General features: G+C 35.6%; 1 protein-coding gene across 1 annotated transcript in view; it reads right to left on the bottom strand.

The window, feature by feature from the left end:
* The window catches only part of APPL1 (adaptor protein, phosphotyrosine interaction, PH domain and leucine zipper containing 1), a 32,330-nt gene that overhangs the window by 7,366 nt on the left and 2,174 nt on the right, over positions 1–22,790 (bottom strand). The window contains exons 2-13 of the mRNA XM_015571044.1: positions 16,451–16,549; positions 15,170–15,229; positions 14,350–14,421; positions 12,188–12,275; positions 10,454–10,495; positions 9,608–9,666; positions 8,604–8,750; positions 7,527–7,609; positions 6,667–6,825; positions 5,475–5,663; positions 3,285–3,327; positions 1,962–2,018 (exon numbers count right to left, since the gene is read on the bottom strand). Of these exons, the coding sequence (XP_015426530.1) occupies positions 1,962–2,018; positions 3,285–3,327; positions 5,475–5,663; positions 6,667–6,825; positions 7,527–7,609; positions 8,604–8,750; positions 9,608–9,666; positions 10,454–10,495; positions 12,188–12,275; positions 14,350–14,421; positions 15,170–15,229; positions 16,451–16,549 (1,098 nt within the window). The remainder of the gene's footprint in view (positions 1–1,961; positions 2,019–3,284; positions 3,328–5,474; positions 5,664–6,666; positions 6,826–7,526; positions 7,610–8,603; positions 8,751–9,607; positions 9,667–10,453; positions 10,496–12,187; positions 12,276–14,349; positions 14,422–15,169; positions 15,230–16,450; positions 16,550–22,790) is intronic.

Raw genomic sequence — 22,790 nt, 5'->3', positions numbered from 1 at the left:
TGTCTGGCATACTAGACACTCAATACATTCGCTAAATAAAGAAATTTAGAAAGAGTAGAAAATAGTAACAAAATATAACTATGCTGCTGAAGTTTTCATAGTTTTCCAGAATATATTTATGCTCAGAAATATCTATACATTTATTAATTGATAAAATTATCATGGATAATTTTCAGACCAAAAATTGAAAGAAAGCTTTCCATAAGAAATATTTATAAACTTATTCTTTTATTTAAAACACTAGCTAAATAAAATGGCATTTACATTAGAAAACAAAATCACAAAATATTTTTACATTTCTGTCTTATAGTTAGCAAAAATACTAAGACAATGCCATAAAATAATCAAAATTTCTTCTCTCATTAATATAGATAAAATAATTCTGGATAATCTAGAAATTATTAATTAAAACTTAAGTTCTGAACATTGATAGGAAAGTACAATTAGCCTGAATTTTTCAAGTCCAAATATTGTATTCTCAATGTATTCGTGATGTATTAACAAGTCATCTAATTTGCATTTTAATTTTTTGTTGCTCAAGTAACATAACAGAAAGGAAAAGCTAGATTGGTGGGAAATTAAGTTACTAAAAGCAAAGGCTTCTCTACAGTGAGCACTGATTTCTTAAACTCGTAAGATTATTATAAAATTGTCAGAAATTACTAATATTTTAGAAGTCTGAGATTTTGTTTAGTTCAAAACTTTTCCCTAGGCATCTAAATCATGTGTTAGAGGGGCACCTCAAAGCCATTATGATTAAAAAAAACAACAACACAGAACTCTTCTAAAATTTTCCCTTCACTTGGGTTTAAAACCTGGAAGTCACCTTTTCTCCTTCATCCTTTAATCAGTTCCAATGCTAACTAGTCCAGTCAATTTCTTTTTACCTGTTTCTATGATTCATTATTTTTCTGTCTTTCCTCAGTTCATACCTGAATTATGATAACAGACTCCTACATATCACCAGACACTCCCATCTAATCAACCATTACACCAACAGCTTAAGATAGAAGGTGAGGACTTTCTAGAGAAATTAGTCCTTCCTCTGCCTCAACTGAAATCATTAGCCCCCACCCAGCCTGGGAGGTGCCTAGGTTCACAGCATAGCTGGGCCCACCAAGACTGGCAGAGGCCAGGCAGCTCCTGTCCTAATCCAAGTCTTTTCCCAAACATACTGCAATATGGATCCACTTGATTTCTTCCAGAGTTCTCTGCACACCTGGGTTCTGCCTGTACAGTATGCTTGGATTGTACCTATGGCTATGTCTACACTGCTGAGTTTATCTGGTTTGATACCCTCGTTACTTGAAGTATAATTGGCAAAATTAAGAGTTCAGGCCACCTCACCCAAGACCTACTGAATGCATTTTAATATCCCAGATGATTTGTACACACATTTTAGTTTTCTATTATTCTTCAACGAGAACCTTCAAATCCAATTACACAGCTAGTTTCTGTCCTCTTATCTACAATGTCTTCTCTTTTCCACAAAACATGGACCAATCCTACCCAGTGCAAGTTTCCATAATCTCCACAGTTCTCTAAAGTCCACACTGATCTTAACGTTCTTAAATATTAAGCTTTTAGTCATCACAGTATGTTTTCAATTTCTACTGTTTTTTGAAATGTTAAAGTTTTAGTTTTGTCTTCCACACACATAAGCTCCTGGAAGACAGAGGCCATGGCTTATTTTTCTTCTCCATCTCCTTTCTCCATGGTGCACACAGCACTACACACAAGGTCAGGGGCCACTAAATATGTTTATTGGCTGACTTCAGTACCTTTGAAATAATTTATTGTTCAGGAAGACTAGATACTCATTATATACATGATACATTAAAGCTACCTATACAAGTGCAAATTAAAAGATTTTAGAACTTGAGAATTATGACTTAATAAAAGCTGTATTAGCACATGATTTAATTTTGCCATATCTAGATATGATAAAATAAAAATATTACCTCTGGATTTTCACTTAAATATATTTGTTTAGATATATTGTTTATTGTACAGATCCACTGTAAGAAGAAAAAACAGAATATGATTAATATTTTTCTACAGTGCTTCTCTTCTAAAAGAGAATGTTCAATATTTGAAGTAAATATAAATTTCATTAGGAGTAACACATAACATTTCTTATAAGATACATACCTTCCTATATACATAAACATATATATATGTATAGTATTTGAGGATATAACAGAACATTAACAGATTTATTGTTTTTAAATGCCAAATTTCATACAAGGAAATTTAAAAATATAGTGATCATGTGAAGTTATAATATAGTAGTCTCTATCTTTTTATATTACTTTCCCCTTAATCCCTACCAAACAAGACAGCCTGGACTCAGATCTCATTATTAACACCAATGCAAAAAAGTTAGGAGCTAAATATATTCCTGGTGAATAGATTTTACATACTTCCCTTCTTTCAGGTTTATAAAAAATTAACATAGAAAACTCTCTGCTTCACACCTTCTGCTTCACTCTTGAGGATTCCAGTGCTTGATGAGCCTCACTAAACTAAACTAATATTCTGTTTGGTAAATGCTGCAGACATTTGTCTGTGTTCCTCAGAGATCAAAAGCCAAGTTTTAATAGCTATTCTTTTCCACCAGAAGTAAATAAATGTAACCTCTATATAATCTGTAGCCTTGTCTTTCACCAAAACAATTATAATAGCAAATAGCTCAAAATCAACCTATAATACATTTTCATTGAAGAATATTTCTCAAGACAAAGTTTTTAAAGTATCAGTTCTTAATAATAACTTACCTTCCATATTTGGTATACTACAAGTAAAAATAGAGCCAAAAGTAAAATACTTGTGAGGAAGAACAGACATTCCCATATTTTCGCTTTCTATCTTTCATTTCCCTAAGGTTTTAAGCTTTAGTTGCTTCCTCCCATGCCAATCTGCTGCCACTATATATTCCTAATGCAGCAAATACTGTCTTAGAGGGTTGGTGAGAAGAGTGAATAAATTAAACTGTCCCCTCATGATACTAACAGCCTGTCAGAAAGCAACAGCCACAAGGTCATTTCTGAACTGGAGGCTTTAAAAAGAGAGGAGAGAGATCTCTAAGGTTCTTTCTTCAGAGATCCAACTATAAATTCTTCGTGAAACTTAAGAATGTTTTCTAAGGTTGATAAAACTTCTATTAAAAAGATATTTTTAATTAACCCAAATTTTTCAAACTTCTATAATGAACATATTAATATGTTTTGCCATCAGCAAAATATCTTGATGTTGCTAAAGAAATTAACAACATAAAATTTTACCTCTTCATGGTCTTTTTTACTCTCTGCTTGCAAAATTGAAGATCTGAAAAAAAAAAAAAAGAAAAATTGGACCCTCAACTTCTTTTAAAGTACTTTGTTAACAGTACTTTAATTTTTTATTTTAAAAGGTATATATAAACTCAATCAGTATGAAAAACACACACACAGAAACCCACATATCTAAGTAGTATCTTAGAAAAAAGAGACCATCAGAGGCACCAGGACTTGGATTTTAACAACCCTTAACTTTGGCTATCTATGCCAAAATGTGCCAAAAAAGCAACAGGTGCTAGTTTTCAGCAGACAGCCTATAGCAAAGGTGCACTGCAACTAAGAATCCATTTCAACCTTCTGATACACACACTTCAAATATAAATAACTTTCAAATATAATATAAACATTAATTTTACTTCATTATTTATTTCTCATTGAATATGGTTGAATAAAATTTTTTCAATATATTCATCACTAACATAGGGATATTTAGCTTTTCTATAGATGTTCATGTTTTAAGAGTTACAGAAAAAAATATTTTTTACTAATCTTGAATCAAACCAGCAATGTGAAGTGGAAAATCATATTAAGCATTAGCAAAAAAACTGAAAATACAAAAAGGTAAGTACATGTAGTGAGTTATTAACAGCTTGACAATTTTGACAAATGAATACAGGGACTCCCAACATCTACCATGATAACTGATACACAGTAATTGGCATTCACTATATGTTTATGGAAGGAATATGAAATTAAATAACCATTTTGAGCTGTAACATCTTAATGTACATACTAGTAAATATAGGGGGAAAATGACTTTCAGGATACCCAGAGTTGCTCTGAACAATAAGAAAAATCAAAAGCAACTTAATTAAGTAGGAAAAATTTGCAGATAACTTAAACATCTATCATTAGACAGTTTTGTAAATTATGGTATATATCCTTATCTAGATTATAATGTAGCCATTATAAAATGATTTTATTAAGTAACTGCAGGTCCAAATTACATATGCAGCATTTCCTCAACTATTTAAAAACTATAATTAAAAAATAAAAATTGTAAGGCAACAGACTAAAAAGTTAATTGTTGCTCTAGTTCAGCGGTTCTCAACCTGTGGGTCGCAACCCCTTTGGCGGTCGAACGACCCTTTCACAGGGGTCGCCTAAGACCATCCTGCATATCAGATATTTACATTACGATTCATAACAGTAGCAACATTACAGTTATGAAGTAGCAACGAAAATAATTTTATGGTTGGGTCACAACATGAGGAACTGTATTTAAAGGGCCAGAGGGTTGAGAACCACTGCTCTAGTTAGTTTTTTTCCATACTCCTTTTTATATTTTTCTATGCTTTTCAAAAATTTGTTCTACAGATTCTCATTTAATGCAAAGATAATAGAAAATTTTAAAATGGCATATAACCATTAATGGACTAAATAATTTTATCAGAAATATTTATTTACTTGAAATAAATAATTTTTTTGTTAATCCTCATCAGAGGATATTTTTCCACTGATTTTTAGGGAGAGTGGAAGAGAGAGGGAAAGACAAAGAGAAACACTGATGTGAAAGAAACACATTGATTGGCTGTCTCCTACATGAGCCTGAACCAGGGCCCTTGACCGGAATCAAACCTGGGACCTTTTGGTCCGCAGGTCAATGCTCTATCCACTGAGCCGAACCAGCTAGGGCAAGAAATATTTATTGCTAGCACCTAGTACATGCTAGACGTTTTACATGTTAGATCTCGATTTTTCATTCACAATTTAGAAAACAGGGATTGTGACCTCCCCGCAATTTTACATGTACAAAAATGAAGCTCATAGAGGTTATGTAACTTGTCTAAGACCACACACTCAGTAGTGGGTCCAGAATTTGAACTTTCTTACTCTAAGGTTGGGGCTCTTTCCACTAACTTGTGCTGCCTTCCCCACACCATGCAGGGTTTTCAGTGACTAGTCTCAGCATGAAATCACAGATCTTTACCATATGACCTCACTTTGGTAACCTTAAAATACTAGATATCATTTAACCAGGTCAGAAAGGACAATTCAACTCATTTCTATAAGAAAGTTACCTGAATATATTACAAGCCTAAAATATCTATAAAATGTCTGAATGAAAATGAATTATCCTACATTTCAGTAGTTTAAAATATTACATACTTTATTAGTAGTAGGAAAAATACTAACTTTTTCCCATCAAAAGAGGTGATCTGAAAACAGTACCGCCTGTCTTCACAGTCCACAGCCATTACTGAACAGTTGTCTATGTCCATGGCCAAGCCTCCTGCTACGTCTCCACGGGCCTGACTCATTAAGTTTCCACCCTGAGTGAAGTAAAACTGTCGGTCCCAGGTAGATGACACCAAGCCTGTTTTACTAAATGAAGAAAGTACATTCACTCTTTAATTATAACACACATGAAATCTCATCATAAGTCAGACACAAGATAAAGCACACCACAGAGAACCAGCTTGCAAAAAGGCATCAAAGCACCTAGAAAATATAAATATCTGTTTTTCAGTTTCTAAAATAAATTCATGTATGCTGACCACTTATGTGAGTGGGTGTATATATATTTCCAAAACAAGGCTGGAAATTAAACTGAAGCTGCTATAATGATGCTTCAAAAATATAGTTCAACTTTTCAAGGGTGTAAATTCAAAACAAAAGAACTTATTTTACTCCTAGGGTTAACTTGCTTCATGTAAAAACTAAAATTTCACCTGATGGTGTAATTACATACATGTTAAAGTACGATAAATAACATTTTATAGCATTCACATTATGCTAGATTTAAATTCAAATTGGTTTCACTTTTTAGATAATTCTAAATTATTCAACAAATATCTAGTTACTTTTGAAAATTATTCATGTACCCCATAGGTCAAAAAGTTCAACCAAATACTAATACCACTAACTAAAAAGATCCAAGCTTTAGTGAAATCAAAACAATTTGGCAGGCAATATCAATTATATATTATACTAGAGGTCCGTTGTAGGATTCCTGCAAGAACAGGGCTTCGCTCCTGTCTCTGCGGCTCCTACCCCGCCCTTCTCTGCGGCTCCTACCCCGCCCTTCTCTGCGGCTCCTACCCTGCCCGTCTGTCGCTTCTCCCGCCACTTCTCTCCCACCTGTCTCTGCTACCTTGGCTTCGTTGCTTGGCTTCCTTCTATGGTGTCTTCAGTCTTTGCTCCCAGCTGGTATATGCAAATTAGCCGCCATCTTTGTTGGCGGTTAATTTGCATATCATGCTGATTATCCAATGGCAGGCGTAACGAAGGTACAGTCAATTACCATGTTTGTCTATTATTAGATAGGATTTGCTTGCTACTAACTTAAGTGATACACAATATAAGAAAATAACAATAGTTTTCTTACTTCCTAGCATTAAGGTATCCAGCCTTTCGGGTTAAGTTTCGGTTAACAGGAAACTTCGTGGGATCAGGGTCAGGCACATATAAAGGGTCACTGGCTATTTCCAAATCCTCTATTGTCTGCTGCATGGTCTCTACATCACTGTCCATCTCCCTGCGAACACTGGCACAGAGAACAGGTTATTCACTACCAACCACAACAAAGTACTCCTTTCACAATCACATTTATCTGCGATTTGTTTTATATACATTTTCTTAAAGAGAGCAACAGTGGTATAGGTAAAGTAACATGAACATGTTATAAAACAGCTTTACGTTTTATTTAAAACAGATATTTTGGAAACAATACTAAATTCAAAAACTTAATGAAGCCATATTCAATGCCTAACTTCAAAGGAATTTTCAAACTGTTCTGTCCTGTGCCTTTAAAATAACATTTTCATCGCCCCTTTCTCCCCCAGATTGACCACATCACTGCTCAGACTTCTGGACCTATTAGAGCTGCTTTCTCTAAGTTTTCATGGCTTGAAAAACAAGATTTATTTAGCGATCTCCCATCTATTCACCACAATTCAGGTAACTGTGAAGATAACTCACTATGAATAATTACTATCATGTGTCTGTTATATTCAGACATAAAACCTAGTTTAGAATCAATAAAATAGCATCAGATTTGATACTATTATGAAATTCAGAGTTCAGATTCTGTGGAAAAGATGGTGAAAAAAGAAGTGTCCATGAGTCATGCAAGAAACTCTCTCATGGCAGGAAATTAAATGGTAAATACTTTTAGATTATGACATTTAGCTGTTAACTTATCATTCACATAACTTCATTTTCAATTTTAAGGAAGAAAATACTTACTTCTGTACACTTGTTCCAATATTAGTTAAGAATTCTTCCAGTTGTTCACTGAGGTTGTCAGAGCCCATCTTAAAGAAACTTATCTGAGGCAAGAGGGTGTGAGAGTAAGAGGGTTGAACAACAGAAACACCCACACACACAAACAAAATACTTAAATAAAGCATATAAACAAATTCCAAGATAATGGGTAAGTAAAAAACAAAGGATTATTCCCATCTGTGTAAAAATAGGTTGTAGTTTACAATGACTTGAACTGGGCATGAAACCACTGAAGAAAAAAACTTATATTTCACTGTTCATTCTTTTATATATTAACTAGAGGCCCGATGCATGAAATTCATGCAAGGCCCTCGGCCCTCGCAGCCACAGCAGCTGCCTCAGCCCTTGCCACCCTGTCTTCATCAGGAAGAACGTCTGGTCTATTTAGCATATTACACTTTTATTATTATAGATACATGCATACGGTAAGCAATTTTTTTAATTGGAAAATAAATTTTAAAACATTTCAAGTAAGTCATATTGATAAACTATTTCACGTTTAATACAAAGATTAAAAAGTTTTGTATCTGAGGAATAATATTCATACTTGAAGAAATAGGGGGCTGCCATCTCATCTTATATTACCCAAATTTAATTTTTTGGCCCCCTTCCTGATACATACCTCTTGGGACACTTTGGAGTTCATTAATATTTTTAACTCAGGAAGTATGCAAGCAACTTGAAGCAAACTCAAACTTTTCTTTCAGATCTATTATGAAGCAAGAATGATTGGAGGCTCCAGCAATAGGTGTAACTCCACAACTCACTTAGCTTTCTGTTCCCTGTCCTCAATTGTGATGAACAAGATCTACATACAAGGTAAGTGGTTTCATTTACCATAAAATATTTGAAGGAAAACCATTCTCCCTAACTTCCTTAAAATAACATCCTGATGCAATTTTAAATTACTTTTTAAAACATAGGCACAAAATTGTAATTTGTAGTTTGCAACGTAATATCCTTATATTTAACATAAATATCATACTTAATATAAAGTTTTTAGGGTAGTTATAATCCAAAATACAGTGTAGAATTCACCTGAGCTTGCATGTACCCAAGTAGAGGTTCTAACAATGCTATTTTCTTCTTGTACTGAAGAGTATTTAATGAACAAAAATAATGCATCATGGTCTGGTGTTGTTTTTTTCTGGAAGTGTAGACATCTTCTGTTACTTCATACTTTGCCTTTAAGTGAAAAAATTAAAAATACTATTATTGACTTCAAATTTTAATTTATCTTTAGTAGTGGCTGTAAAGAAGAGCCTACCCAAAGGAAAAAGGCACATCGCCAGCATTTGTGCACTGCTTTCTTATTTTCTTATAGATATTAGAAATCCTGCCCAATATTGGCTAAGATAGTTTTCCTGTTTTACTACCAACCATTTCATTTTAAAGCACATTAAAAGCAGAATTCTGCATATAACTAAGAATGGTACAATAAACTAAGCATGTCAGAGAAAGTCTACTACACAGAGGGAAGGCAGACAATTAATTGTTTGATAGTAGCTTAGCCATTAGTCTTTGACTTTGTCAGTTCACAACATACCACTCTCTCTTCCTGGTTCCCTCCCTACTGCCCCTCCTCTCTTGTTTTCCTTCACCTACATTTAAAATGTGTGTGTTCCTTTAAGTTCTTGTATTCAGACAACAAATATTTACTAAGCACCTACTATGTAGTATATACTAGGTTCTTTTCTCTTCCTGCTCTCCTGAGAATACCAAATCAAGTACAAAGAATATTCCATATCCCAATGACTCCCAAATTTTTACCTCCTACCCTTCACTCTCCCAAGTGTCAAAGGAAGCACATGTCCACCTGAGCTCTTTATGTGTATGTATGTGTGTGTGGTGGGGAATGTGCTAGCAATGTACAAAACTAAAGACAGCATTTTTTTTATTGTTTAAAGTATTACATGTCTCCTTTTTCCCCAATTGACACCCTCCCACACCCCCAGTAAAGACAGCATTTTAAACAGGAAAAACTAGACCACCTAATGAAACAGTTGTTATTGCAATACTGAAAGAGTAAGTATGGATCATACCTTGTCATTTTCTCTTTTTTTTGATAATCGGCTATATCTGTGAATTGCAGCATCATGATCTGGAAAACAGAAATACTATTAACAACAGTAAGATAGTACTTGGCAAAACTTATAAATGTTTTAAATGGCTTCCGATGTGCATCTTTCAACAAATGTTCTCCTGTCCAAATTTCCCCTAAAGTATGTTTCTACTTATTAAATTGGTAAAAATATTTAATTCAAAGGAAGGAAACTGTAATCCACTAAAATTTTACATAAATATTTTTTTTCTTTTTTTCTTTTTTTAAAGAATGGCTTTTCTTTTTTTTCTTTTTTTTATATTTTATTGATTTTTTACAGAGACGAAGGGAGAGAGATAGTCAGAAACATCGATGAGAGAGAAACATCGATCAGCCGCCTCCTGCACATCTCCTACTGGGGATGTGCCCGCAACCCAGGCACATGCCCCTGACCGGAATCGAACCTGAGACCCTTCAGTCTGCTGGCCGACGCCCTATCCACTGAGCCAAACCGGTTTTGGCAACATAAATATTTTTAATACAAAAATAGCAAGTGCTCATTAAAGAAAACGCAGGATGTATAGGAAAACAAGGCAGGGGAAATATTATATCACCTTTTTAATATTATGAGGATAGAAAATCACAAGAGTTGATTTAATTTCTTATTAAATTTTTCTATAGGGTAAACAGTACAACTTAAATAACAACACTGATTTAAATAATGTTCATTTAAACTTTTAATTAGGCTCATATTTTTTTCAGTTATTACATAGAATCCAGCCACAGATTTGTGTTGATTTTAAAAATGCATCAAACAAGAAATAACTGTAAAGTATTAAGAGCTTACCATTACTAGCAATCTGAAACACTTCCTTTAATGTCAATATTTCTGAAAAAGTTCAAGAATAATTTCAGTGTAGCATATTTATGAAATATCTTAAATTTTGTTTAGAAAATAGTAACTGCCATTTTAGCTATAATTAAAACTCCAAATAATATCTCATATTTCTACATTCAAAGTGAAAATGCCACTCTGTATTTCAGCTAGCCTATGGAATATTTACTATCATTAGTAACATTACAACTCCAAAAAATCTACTCACCACAAATTAGTAATATGACACAAAAACAAATTGTAAAACCACTGTAAATTCTAAGATATGGAAATAGTCTTTGTACCAGAATCTAACAACTCATTTTTTATATTCACTCTAATAAGTTCAAATGTTGAATAAGAAATAAAGAACATTTTATTAAAAAGATTATGACATTCAGTCCCCTTAGATTGAGAAAAGAGATTTTGTTTCTTGACCTTAGAACGACCATTCTTGAGGATTTACCACTGCAAATATTAACTCCATCTCTAAAATAATTTGTTTTTATTCCATTATAATTTAAATATTTTACCATCCACTGATATATTAATTCAATGTTTATTCTATCTACCTATCTTGTAAATAGATCTATGTAATTTTCTAAGATTGTGAATTATGAGAAAGCAGAGCCAATTCTATAAAACTCATTTTATCACTGAATAATGCTAAATGGGGGCAAAATCCACCACAAACAACTAAGTGATGGGTTGCTAGCTGTGTCAGTACCGCCTACCTCCTGCCCTCCTGCCCATAAACACACCTCCATCTCCTGTGCCACTGTCTCAGTTCAAGTCTCAGTCATACCTCACTGGACTCTCATAACTTCCTAACCCATTCTCTTAGACATCAAATTCACTCTATTCCACCCTCCAAAAACAAAAGGATTGTGTCTCCATCTTAAAAGACCTCCATTGGCTTCTCTTTCCTTATAAACTTAAGTGGAACATCTTTAACATAATCTAGTCCCAACTAATCTACTTCTAGATTTGTCTCCTGCCATGCCCAACACATTCAATATTGCAGCCACACTTAACTTCTTATCTTTCTCAAAACAAGCCATGTATTTCTACAACCCATACCTTTTTATTTCCTAGTCCAGCCGTGGGCAAACTACGGCCCACGGGCCAGATCCAACCCGTTTGAAATGAATAAAACTAAAAAAAAAAAAAAGACCATACCCTTTTATGTAATGATGTTTACTTTGAATTTATATTAGTTCACACAAACACTCCATCCATGCTTTTGTTCCAGCCCTCGGGTCCAGTTTAAGAACCCATTGTGGCCCTCGAGTCAAAAAGTTTGCCCACCCCTGTTAGTCCCTCTAATAGAATGACTCTTTTCTCCTGGCAAACTCCTCTTCATGGCTAAATCCTCATGTCAAGTCCTTGGTGAAGCCTTTCTGACACCTTCCTCTGAGCTTTCACAACACCTTGCTCATTCCCTATGAAACAGTATTGTAATTATCTGTTTACCTACATCCTTTTGTAGACTTTCTCAAGTGAAGTGACATCTTATTCATATTAGTATTCCTCAGTATCTGGTTTAACGCCTAGCATTAATTAGCTCCTATAAATGTTTAGTGACTAATTAAAGTAACTGTGGCACAAGCTATATTCAGAAATGGTTAAGATATAGAGTAATATGCATTTTACAGGCATTAATATTCTGATAGCTAATGAAAGTAAACATAAGCTTGACTTCAGTACCTTTCAGATCTCTTTCTTTAAACTGGGTAATGGGGAACATCATGGCATCAGCAAGCTGCGTTGAAAGTACCGCATGACAAGAGCTAAGCTAGTAAAAGAAAAACCAAAAAGACCAAGTAATAGAAACATTTAACCAGTGTTATGTAAATAAAACAAAATCTAGTAAAAGATGTTGATAATAAGAAAACACAAAATTATGTAATAAAATATACAGTAAAAAAATTCCATTTAAAACTCTTAGAAGAAAACATAGGATAACCTTGGATTTAGCAATGATTTCTTAGATATGAGACCAAAAGCACAAGCAACAAAAAAATATATAAATTAAACTTCATCAAAATTAAAATTTTTGTATACCAAAGGATACTATCAAGAAAGTAAAAAGACAATCCACAGAATGGGAGAAAATATTTGCCAATGATAAGGAACTTGAATAAAAAACCCATGAACTAAATAATAAAAGAAACAACCCAATTAAGAAAAGGGGAAAGATCTGAACAGACACTTTATCAAAGATTTACAAATGGCCAATTGGCACCTGAAAAGATGCTCAATACCATCAGCCATCAGGAAAATGCACATCAAAACTATGATGCGATTACACTTCACACCACTTCAATGGCTACAATAAAAAGTAAATAAAAATAACACGTTCTCACATGTTGGTGAGAATGTGGAAAAACTGGAACCCTCCTAACATTACTGGTGGGAATGTAAAATTGTGTAGAAGCTGTGGAAATCTGTTTGGTGGTTCCTCAAAAAGTTAAACACAAAATCACCATATAACCCAGCAATCCCGTGCCAGGTATATGCCCAAAAGAATTGAAAACTGGTGTTCAAAAAAACCAAAAAATAAAAACTTGTACATGAATGCTCATAGCAATACTATTTGCATTAGCCAAAAGGTGGAAAACAACCCAAATGTCCATCAACTGATAAATGGATAAATAAAATGTGGTATATTCATACAAGATTTTATTTAGCAAAAAAAAAAGAAAAAGAAATGCAGCCCTAGCCGGTCTGGCTCAGTGGATAAAGCATCCGCCTGTGGACTAAAGGGTCCCAGGTTCATTCTGGTCAAGGGCACAGGCCCAGGTTGCAGGCTTGATCTCCCCCAGTAGGGGACGTGCAGGAGGCATCCAATCAATGATTCTCTCTCATCACTAATGTTTCTATTTCTCTATCTCTATCCCTTCCTCTCTGACATCAATTTTAAAAAAAAAGGAATGCAATCTGATACATGCTACAACATGGATGAACCTTAAAAACATTTTGCTAAGTGAAAGATGACACAAATTATATTGAGTCCATTTATATGAAATAGTCAAAATAGGTAAATCCAAACAAACAGAAAGCAGATTTATGGTTGCCAGGAGCTAAAAGAGTGAGGAGTAGAAAGTGACTGCTTAATGGGCACAGGGTCTCCTTTGGGATAATGATAAAAGTGTCTAGAATATCAGTGCTAATGGTTGCACAACACTGTGAATGTACCAAATATCACCAGTAGTAAATTTTAGTTATGTATATTTTACCACAAAAAAAATCCCATTTTCTATAAATATTTCTTTATATTGATCTGCTACAATATTTTTTATAATGAATTATTAAAATATTTCAAAAATGTATTTTCCAGTTAAGATACTAGAAAAGACAGGACTAATGGTGCATGTGAAAAGAAGAGTTTTCACTGTACTAGTAGAGAACAGTCAGGGGTTCTCCAAACATCTCTCACCACCTTTCTTCCTCCTAACTTCCAGTCTTTTTAAGTTATTTGTTCTGAGACTAGTTTGAGAAATTAAGGGTTAATACTGGCTGTTCAGAATGGAAAATGTTGCCTGATGGCAAAAAAAGAAAAATCATAAAAAGCCTCTTCTCTCCCTGTGTTCATCAGATAAGACAATGAAACACTGAATGTTAGTTACATGGACTGGGAGAACATATCCATATGTTTATTCCTTGAAAACAATTTGTTTTAATCAAGCATAGAAAGTACTGTTTTTACAAGACAGCCACCAAGAAATAAGGTCCTTTTTAAATAGTAATCTTTTTTTTAAAAGGGACTTACTCATATAATCATAATAACAGTTCCCAATAAAAGCTAAACAGCTTGAATAACTTAATTATAAGACCACTTATTCAAGCAAAATAAAATAAACACTTACCTCATCTATAACTTTTGAAAACTGTTGCAAAGTAGAACTCATCACTTCATCATCACCACCCAATGGAAAACGCTAAAAGGTGAGAAACAGAGATGAGGTAAAGGACCAATGCTGTATGCCTTTTGTGAATGACATTATCATTTAGATTTTTAAATAACTTCAGAAAACTTCTAAACTTTTAATAAGCTCTAAAAGTATAATTTTAATAAACTAGTATAGTTATATAATTAGTAAACATTAATTATGATGCTGCTAAGCAACCAATTAACATGGCATATAGGAATGCACACCATACTTGGGAGTTCAAAGATTTGGTGTTTAGTTCCGATTCCTCCAATAACCAGCTGTGTAACTTAAGCAAGCTTCAGTAAAAAGAAGAGAGGTCAATCAGATAACCTCTGTAGCTAACATTAAGTCATTAAAATTAGATGTAAGTGCTATAAAGAAATTTCAATGGCATATCAAAATTAACTTCTGTGAATTCTAAAAAGTTTAGGATTCTTGATGAGAAATTCTACTTAACTATATAGATATGGTATTACTGCATATTTTAAATTATGCAATTAAAACTTTCATATACAGCCGAAACCGGTTTGGCTCAGTGGATAGAGTGTCCGCCTGCAGACTGAAAGGTCCCAGGTTCGATTCCGGTCAAGGGCATGTACCTGGGTTGCGGGCACATCCCCAGTAGGAGATGTGCAGGAGGCAGCTGATCAATGTTTCTCTCTCATCGATGTTTCTAACTCTCTATCTCTCTCCCTTCCGCTCTGTAAAAAATCAATAAAATATATTTTAAAAAGAAAACTTTCATATACAGTACCTGTTTTTCATATTCTTTTAAAAGTTTTGAAGTCAGGTGTGTTGCTGCACTTAATTCATTCTATAAAAAAGATTAATTCAAATTAAGGAGACATTACTGATAAGAAAAACTTTAAGTTGAAGATACCTACACCATTTTTATTTATCATTTAACATAAAATATCATACATGTTCTCTAAACCCCTCACTAAATCACTGGAAAGAGAACTACCATTAAAGTGCTAAAAGGAAACTCAAACCATAAAATATACACCAGCAATGTTCCTGGTGCATGCTTGTTTTTAACTAATAAAAATTAGGCATTAAATTAAATGTTGTTAAAGCTTTAAAGTTAGAAGTAACCTGTACATATCTTAGCAAAATCTTAAAAGATTCTACACTGAAAACTGATTATCCCTTTCTCTAGATACTGATACTAGTCCATGATAAGCATTTAATAACATACAACCAAAATGTGGTCAACCTAGTCATAAAATACAGCAACAGAACCATATGAAAGAAATCGTTTTCTTAATTTAAAGGGTTTTTTCCAAGATGACTATGACAAAAGTAACGTTTATTTTACATATCAATCTGTCTTCAGAAATCCAATTTGAGAGACCAATTAGAAGAAAAGAAAATAACCACTATCACAGCTTTTAAGTACATAATGAAAACGTGAGTCCAGAAGGAAGAGAAAATTAGAAGGGGAAAAAATGAGCACACTTAATCAATCCCAAAGAAAGTTTACTATAGAACCCAGGTTGTTGTTAAGGCTTATAATTAAATTTCATAAACAAAGCCTCAAATCTTATTCCTATTCAACAAAATAATTTAGTCATTTCTATTTTCTTAAATTCATCTCCTATGCCCCAGAGCTACATCTAATTTTTATTACCTTCTATTAACAAAACAGAGGCAAAATACTTTCAAATCCTTTGTTTAAAAAGGGGAGGAAGTATTCCATAAGATTAAAAGCATGATTAGGGAAAATATGGGTGTCAATATGGGGTTTTTATTTAAATCTTAGGCCAAGGTCACTGTTAGTAAGTTTCAATAAGCCCTTACTGGGTTTGGGGAGGAGGGACAGATGCTTCAATCTTCATAACTTTTGTAGTACTACAAACTATGCATTAGTAACAGAAATGTGAGCTCTGTAATACAAAATAATGTTCATTCATCCATTCAACAAGTATTTCTTACTATGAGCCCAGGTCAGCACTAGGCACCAGTAAACAAGACAGAGACTCTGTGCTTAAAGATTCATCTTTAAAAAGCATGGAGTCAGCCTTTAGCTTTTTACCTGTGCATCATAAATCCGACGCATAGCTTGATACAACTGGTTCATATAGTTGGAAATAGCTGTAGCATCTTCTTCAAATACACCCAGTAAAGACCTTGTCTGTATAAAATAAAAGCAATAAGTTTATGTTAACCATTACATAAATCAGATGGAAATTTTTTCTAAAGGAAGGAAAAATCCTAGAATATCAGAGCTGTAATTATTCTGAGTATTAATCAATTTTTTCTCTTTTGATAGTAATGCCAAGATGTCAGGATTCTTTGTTCTGTTTCACTTCATTAAAACAAAGGGTTTTTCCAAATACATCATACAAACTTTTAGAAGGAACAACAAAGATATATTTTTATGAAGTAAAAAGTCTGTAATTAAACTTAAGAACAAATCAAAAGACACATTCAAGGCTAATTTAACAGTATTCCATGTGTAAATACTTTTAATGTCTTATTTCCGGGTAAGTTATTATGATTATTTCTTTTTCTCTGTGGTATCTTCTAAGAATGCCAAACCCCTCCTCATCCTAATCCAAAAATAATACCACAATGCCCCTCTCCAGCATAGCCTATAAAACGTTAACCATGTTTTTCTGAGTGCAAAATTTGGGGTTATTCTTTTTCTTCTTCTTTATACATTTCTATTATTGTTAGGTTTTATTTTTTTCCAATGAGCACATAAAATTTTTCATTTTAAGGGGGGAAAAATTGTAAGTAAATTTAAGACTGTCAATAAAAAGAATTTCAGAGACAAGGAAACTCAGCATATCAAGGCAAAATATGCTAAGCTTTTTATATCTCAAAGGCAGAGAAGAATTAAAGTACCAAAAACTACTGCCATAACTACAGCTTAAAATCTAAAAGATGACCCTGTATTTTACTCTACAAATAATGCCTCAACCTTAAAAGCTGGTTTTTAAAAATCAACTTAGTCTTAGCTTCCTATTTTCAGAAGAGAAAGCTAAGTGAATACAGTTTTTGGAAAAAAGCACAAAATCATTATGCCAATATACAAAGTCTACACTCTCAGTCATCTACTTCCCATGCCCCAGAGAATTAGATCTGACAGAATTTTTTTATTTTTTAGCTCTAGTGGCTCAACTCCTACCTCTCAAAGTGCTATTTTAAGATGTAAAAAGAAAAGCATCAAAAAATCTTGTTTGGCTATGCCAATTTTATTTTTTATTTTTTTTAAATATATTTTATTGATTTTTTACAGAGAGGAAGGGAGAGAGACAGAGAGTTAGAAACATCGATGAGAGAGAAACATCGATCAGCTGCCTCCCGCACATCTCCCACTGGGGATGTGCCCGCAACCCAGGTACATGCCCTTGACCGGAATCGAACCCGGGACCCTTCAGTCCGCAGGCCGACGCTCTATCCACTGAGCCAAACCGGTTTCGGCTGGCTATGCCATTTTTAAAAAATATATTTTTTTATTGATTTCAGAGAGGAAAGGAGAGAAAGAGAAACATTAACAATCAGAATCATTGATTGGCTGCCTCCTGCAGGTCCCCTACTGGGGATCAAGCCTGCAACCCAGGCATGTGCCCAGACCTGAAACTGAACCTCCTGGTTCACAGGTCAACATTCAACATCTGAGCCAGGCCCCGGCTATGCCATTTTTAAGAAAAATCTGTCACTTAGTTGTTTTTTCCTCCAAAAATTATCATCCTAATTCAAGGAATACATTTATGTAAAAACCTGTAGTGGAACTAAATTTAAAAGATCATCTTGGCCTTAGCTGGTTTGACTCAGTAGATAGAGCATTGGCCTGCAGACTGAAGGGTCCCGGGTATAGTTCTGGTCAAGGGCACATGCCTGGGTGCGTGCAGGAGGTGGCTGATCAATGATTATCTCTCATCATTGATGTTTTTCTCTCTCTCCCTCTCCCTTCCTCTCTGAAGTCAATAAAAATATATATTTTTTAAAAATTGTTAATTAAATCTCAATCATAGTAAACTTTCTCACTTAAAAAAAATCATCTTGCCCTTAAAAAAAAAAAAAAAAAACTCTAAATCTAAATCTGAAAAATAAAAGCATTTAAAAAAAGGATCCTCTTGCCCTGGTTGGAGCATAGTCCCATATACCAAAAGGTTTCTGGTTCGATTCCCAGTTAGAGCACATACCTAGATTGTGGTTCGATCCCAGGCTGGGGTGCATATGGGAGGCAAACCATTGATGTTTCTCTCTCACATCGGTTTCTCTCTCTCTGAAATCAGTAATAATGAAAAAAAATCTTTAGGCAAGGATTTTTAAAAAAGAAAAGATCATCTTAGCCCAAACAGGGTTGAAATAGGTTCCCTAATTAAAACTCAAATATCAAGTTCAACACTGTATGATTGTTTAAAATTAGCAACTTATAAATATACAATATATAACATTTCACTGAATCTATGATGGCATCCACTGTGAGCTGCACCATTTTTATATACTATTAAAACAAACAAACAATGCTGGCAATTAAGTTATAATTTAAGGTTTTCTTATGTCTCGAAATTTTTAATTTAAATTTCATGGAAACACACCTTTAGATACAATTTTATATATAACACCCATATAAACATAAAAAGGAAAACAGCCGAAACCGGTTTGGCTCAGTGGATAGAGCATCAGCTTGCGGACTGAGAGGTCCCGGGTTCGATTCCGGTCAAGGGCATGTACCTGGGTTGCGGGCACATCCCCAGTGGTGGATGTGCAAGAGGCAGCTGATCGATGTTTCTAACTCTCTCTATCTCTCTCCCTTCCTCTCTGTGAAAAATCAATAAAATATATTAAAAAAAGGAAAACAAACACAAGCAGCATAAATTTAATATACTAGTAACCCTAAAATTTCTTCAGAGTTCAACTCTTGTGAGTCACTTTTTGACACAAGAGTTATCAATATCCATGTTTTCTCATCCAATATTATTCTGTACAAGTATTTCTTAGATGCGCTCTCCTTTTGTCCCCAATACATATTTTCTTACAAACCATTTCATGAGATACCATTCAGCAAGTTTTTCTTTTTATTGAATTTAGTGAGAAAGGGAGAGGGAGAGAGAAAAACAACATGATCAGTTGCCTCCCTCAACCTGGGATAGAATCCTCAAGCTGGGTATGTACCCAGGCCAGAACTGAACCCACACTGGCCAGGGCCCATACGGCAGGTTTTAATGGTGGCACTTGCTTCATCTCATCAGGTGTCAAAGGAATATTTTCAAACAACAAACACGAATGGTAATTCTTCAAGCTGTTAAACTGATTTGTTGGTTGAACAATTTAGAGGTTGTAGTTGGCCAGTCATGCCACTAGGACAGTGATGGCGAACCTTTTGAGCTCCGCGTGTCAGCATTTTGAAAAACCCTAACTTAACTCTGGTGCCGTGTCACATATAGAAATGTTTTGATATTTGCAACCATAGTAAAACAAAGATTTATATTTTTGATATTTATTTTATATATTTAAATGCCATTTAACAAAGAAAAATCAACCAAAAAAATGAGTTCGCATGTCAGAGGTGACACGCGTGTCATAGGTTCACCATCACTGCACTAGGACAAACAGACAGGTGTGTACATTTGCAGGCAATTAGAAATAAAACATCGTCAGCTGTAAGAGGCATCTTGACAACAGAGATGTGAAAATGTGAAAACAAGTATGTGTTGAATCTAGGAGTACTTCATATTATGCAAAAGAAAGAAGCCTCAATTTTTTTTAAATTTTAAAAATGATTAGGATCAAGTGATCTAATAAAAACTTATATCAGGAGCTTTAAAAGTTTCCATAATCTTTGTTACTTCACTTCTTGGACTCCATCCTAAATAAATCCCCTCACCAAATTAGAGCAAAAATTGATGCCCAAGCATGAATCTCAGCCCAATATATAAAAGCAAAATTGGGGGGGAAAAGTCTAAAAATCCAATAAGACAACTATTAAGTCAGCTAAGGAAACATGTAGCCTTAAATTCTTTTATTCAGAATGTAATAATATGTGAAGATGCTTAAACTATAATGTTAAATTAAAATCAAGTAACAATTGTATACACAACATAATCTCCATTACATTAAAATGTATAAAAGAAAAAATTAGAAAGAAGAAAGTAAACTATTAACAGGGCTTGCGGCTGGGTACATAGCATGTAACTGCTTTCTTTTCTGTACTTCCAATTTTTCTGAAGTAAATATCTACACTAATAAAAGAGAAACATGGTAATTGGCGTACGACCGCTACCCTTCCCATTGGCTAATCAGCGAAATATGCAAATTAACTGACAGCCAAGATGGCAACCGGCAGCCAGGCAGCTTGAAACTAACATGAGGCTTGCTTGCCTCAAGAAACTATGTAACAAATACCACCTGACTTCACCCAGCAGGATCGCAACATTGTAAGCAAAGGCCAGAAACCTACTTTCAGCCGCGGAGGCCTAAGAGCTGGAGCCAAGCCTCAAGCTAAAGCTGGCCCAGAATAAAAAAAAAAAAAAGGAAAAAAGGAGCGGTTGGGAGCTTCAGTCACCCCCAGCCTGAAAACAGCCCTCAGCCCCTCACCTAGACTGGCCAGGCACCCCAGTGAGGACCCCCACCCTGAACGGTGTGTGACCAGCTGCAAACAGCCATCATCCCCTCACCCAGGCTGGCCAGGCACCCCAGTGGGGACCCCCACCCTGATTCAGGACACCCTTCAGGGCAAACCAGCCGGCCCCCACCCGTGCACCAGGCCTCTACCCTATATAGTAAAACGGCAATATGCCTCCCAGCACTGGGATCAGCGTGACAGGGGGCAGCGCCCAAACCCCCTGATCGCCCTGCGGCTCTGTGTGTGACAGGGTGCGGCACCCCACCCCCCCCCCCGCCCACAGGCCCTGCTCTGTGTGTGACGGGGTAGAGCCATAACCTCCCCATCAGCCCTGCCCTGAGTGTGAGAGTGGAGGCGCCCCAACCCCCTGATTGGCCCTGCTCTGTGGGTGATAGAGGGCAGCACCCCAACCCGCTGATCTGCCCTGCTCTGTGTGTGACAGGGGACGGTGCCCCAACTCCCCTATCAGCCCTACTCTGTGAGTGACAGGGGGGAGCTCCTCAACTCCCTGATGGGCCCTGCTCTGTGCGTGACAAGGGGTGGCGCCGCAACCTCCCCATCGACCCTGCCTTGAGTGTGACAGGGGGCGGTGCCCCAACCCCCCAATTGGCCCTACCCTGAGCGTGACTGAGGGGGGCATCGCCACCTCCCAATCCGCCCTGCTCTGTGCATGACAGGGGGGGGCGCCCCAACTCCCCAATCGGCCCTACTCTGAGCCCGACCAGGGGCTGCACCTAGGGATTGGGCCTGCCCTCTGCCACCCGGGAGCAGTCCTAAGTCAGCAGGTCGTTATCTCCCGAGGGGTCCCAGACTGCAAGAGGGCACAGGCCGGGCTGAGGGACCCCCCCGCCAGTGCACAAATTTTTGTGCACCGGGCCTCTAGTTATTTTTATAACCAGGTAGAAAAAAAAAATAGCTATCAATAACAGCTGTGGTTCAGAGAAGTTGAGTAACTTGCCCTAAAGCAGAAGGGACTAAGTGGCAGTGAAGATTAAAACCTTTATATCCTAATCCCAGATCCAGGACTTCCCATTCTGCCACAGGTTCTCCCTAAGAATCACAAGTGTCCTCCCTTTCCAAATCCCAGTTGTCCACAACTAATTTTCCCAAATAAATGTTATTTAGTTCAAAATTATTACTTCTAGCCCTAACCGGTTTGGCTCAGTGGATAAAGCATCAGCCTGTGGACTCAAGGGTCCCAGGTTCGATTCCAGTCAAGGGCATGTACTTTGGTTTCGGCCACATACCCAGTGGGGAGTGTGCAGGAGGCAGCTGATCGATGTTTCTCTCTCAGTGATGTTTCTAACTCTCTATTCCTCTCCCTTCCTCTCTGTAAAAAAATCAATAAAATATATTTTTTAAAAAATCATTACTTCTAGAAATTGAAATATCAATGTGGCTATTTCATTAAAAATTACTGTAAAACTGACACTAATGTGGCACATTCTTGCTCAAGTTGTAAACTAATTGTGTGAAAAATTCAAGAAATAAGTGAAGAGATTATATCCTCTTCACAAGTCAAGGCCAGGGCACTGTACAACCTATTTTGAGCTGTGCATATAGTCTATGGGCTATAAAAGCCAGGCCAGGTAAAAGACGGGTACGGCAACATGTTGAGTCTTACATAATAAAAAGGCAAAAGGACAAAGTGCACCTAACCAATTCACCTCACAAAATTTTTGCGAAGTGTATGAAACAAATATAGTTTATCTTTGCACTACAGAAATAATTTGAACTGGCTATTCTAGCAGTCAAGCCAAGATGTGGGTTTCTCTTTGTGTCAGTATTGGCTGAT

Source organism: Myotis davidii, unplaced genomic scaffold, assembly GCF_000327345.1.
Source record: "Myotis davidii unplaced genomic scaffold, ASM32734v1 scaffold111, whole genome shotgun sequence".
Taxonomy (NCBI): Eukaryota; Metazoa; Chordata; class Mammalia; order Chiroptera; family Vespertilionidae; genus Myotis; species Myotis davidii.
The sequence above is the reverse complement of the archived record's forward strand: the minus strand, read 5'-3'. Positions and strand labels throughout refer to the sequence as shown.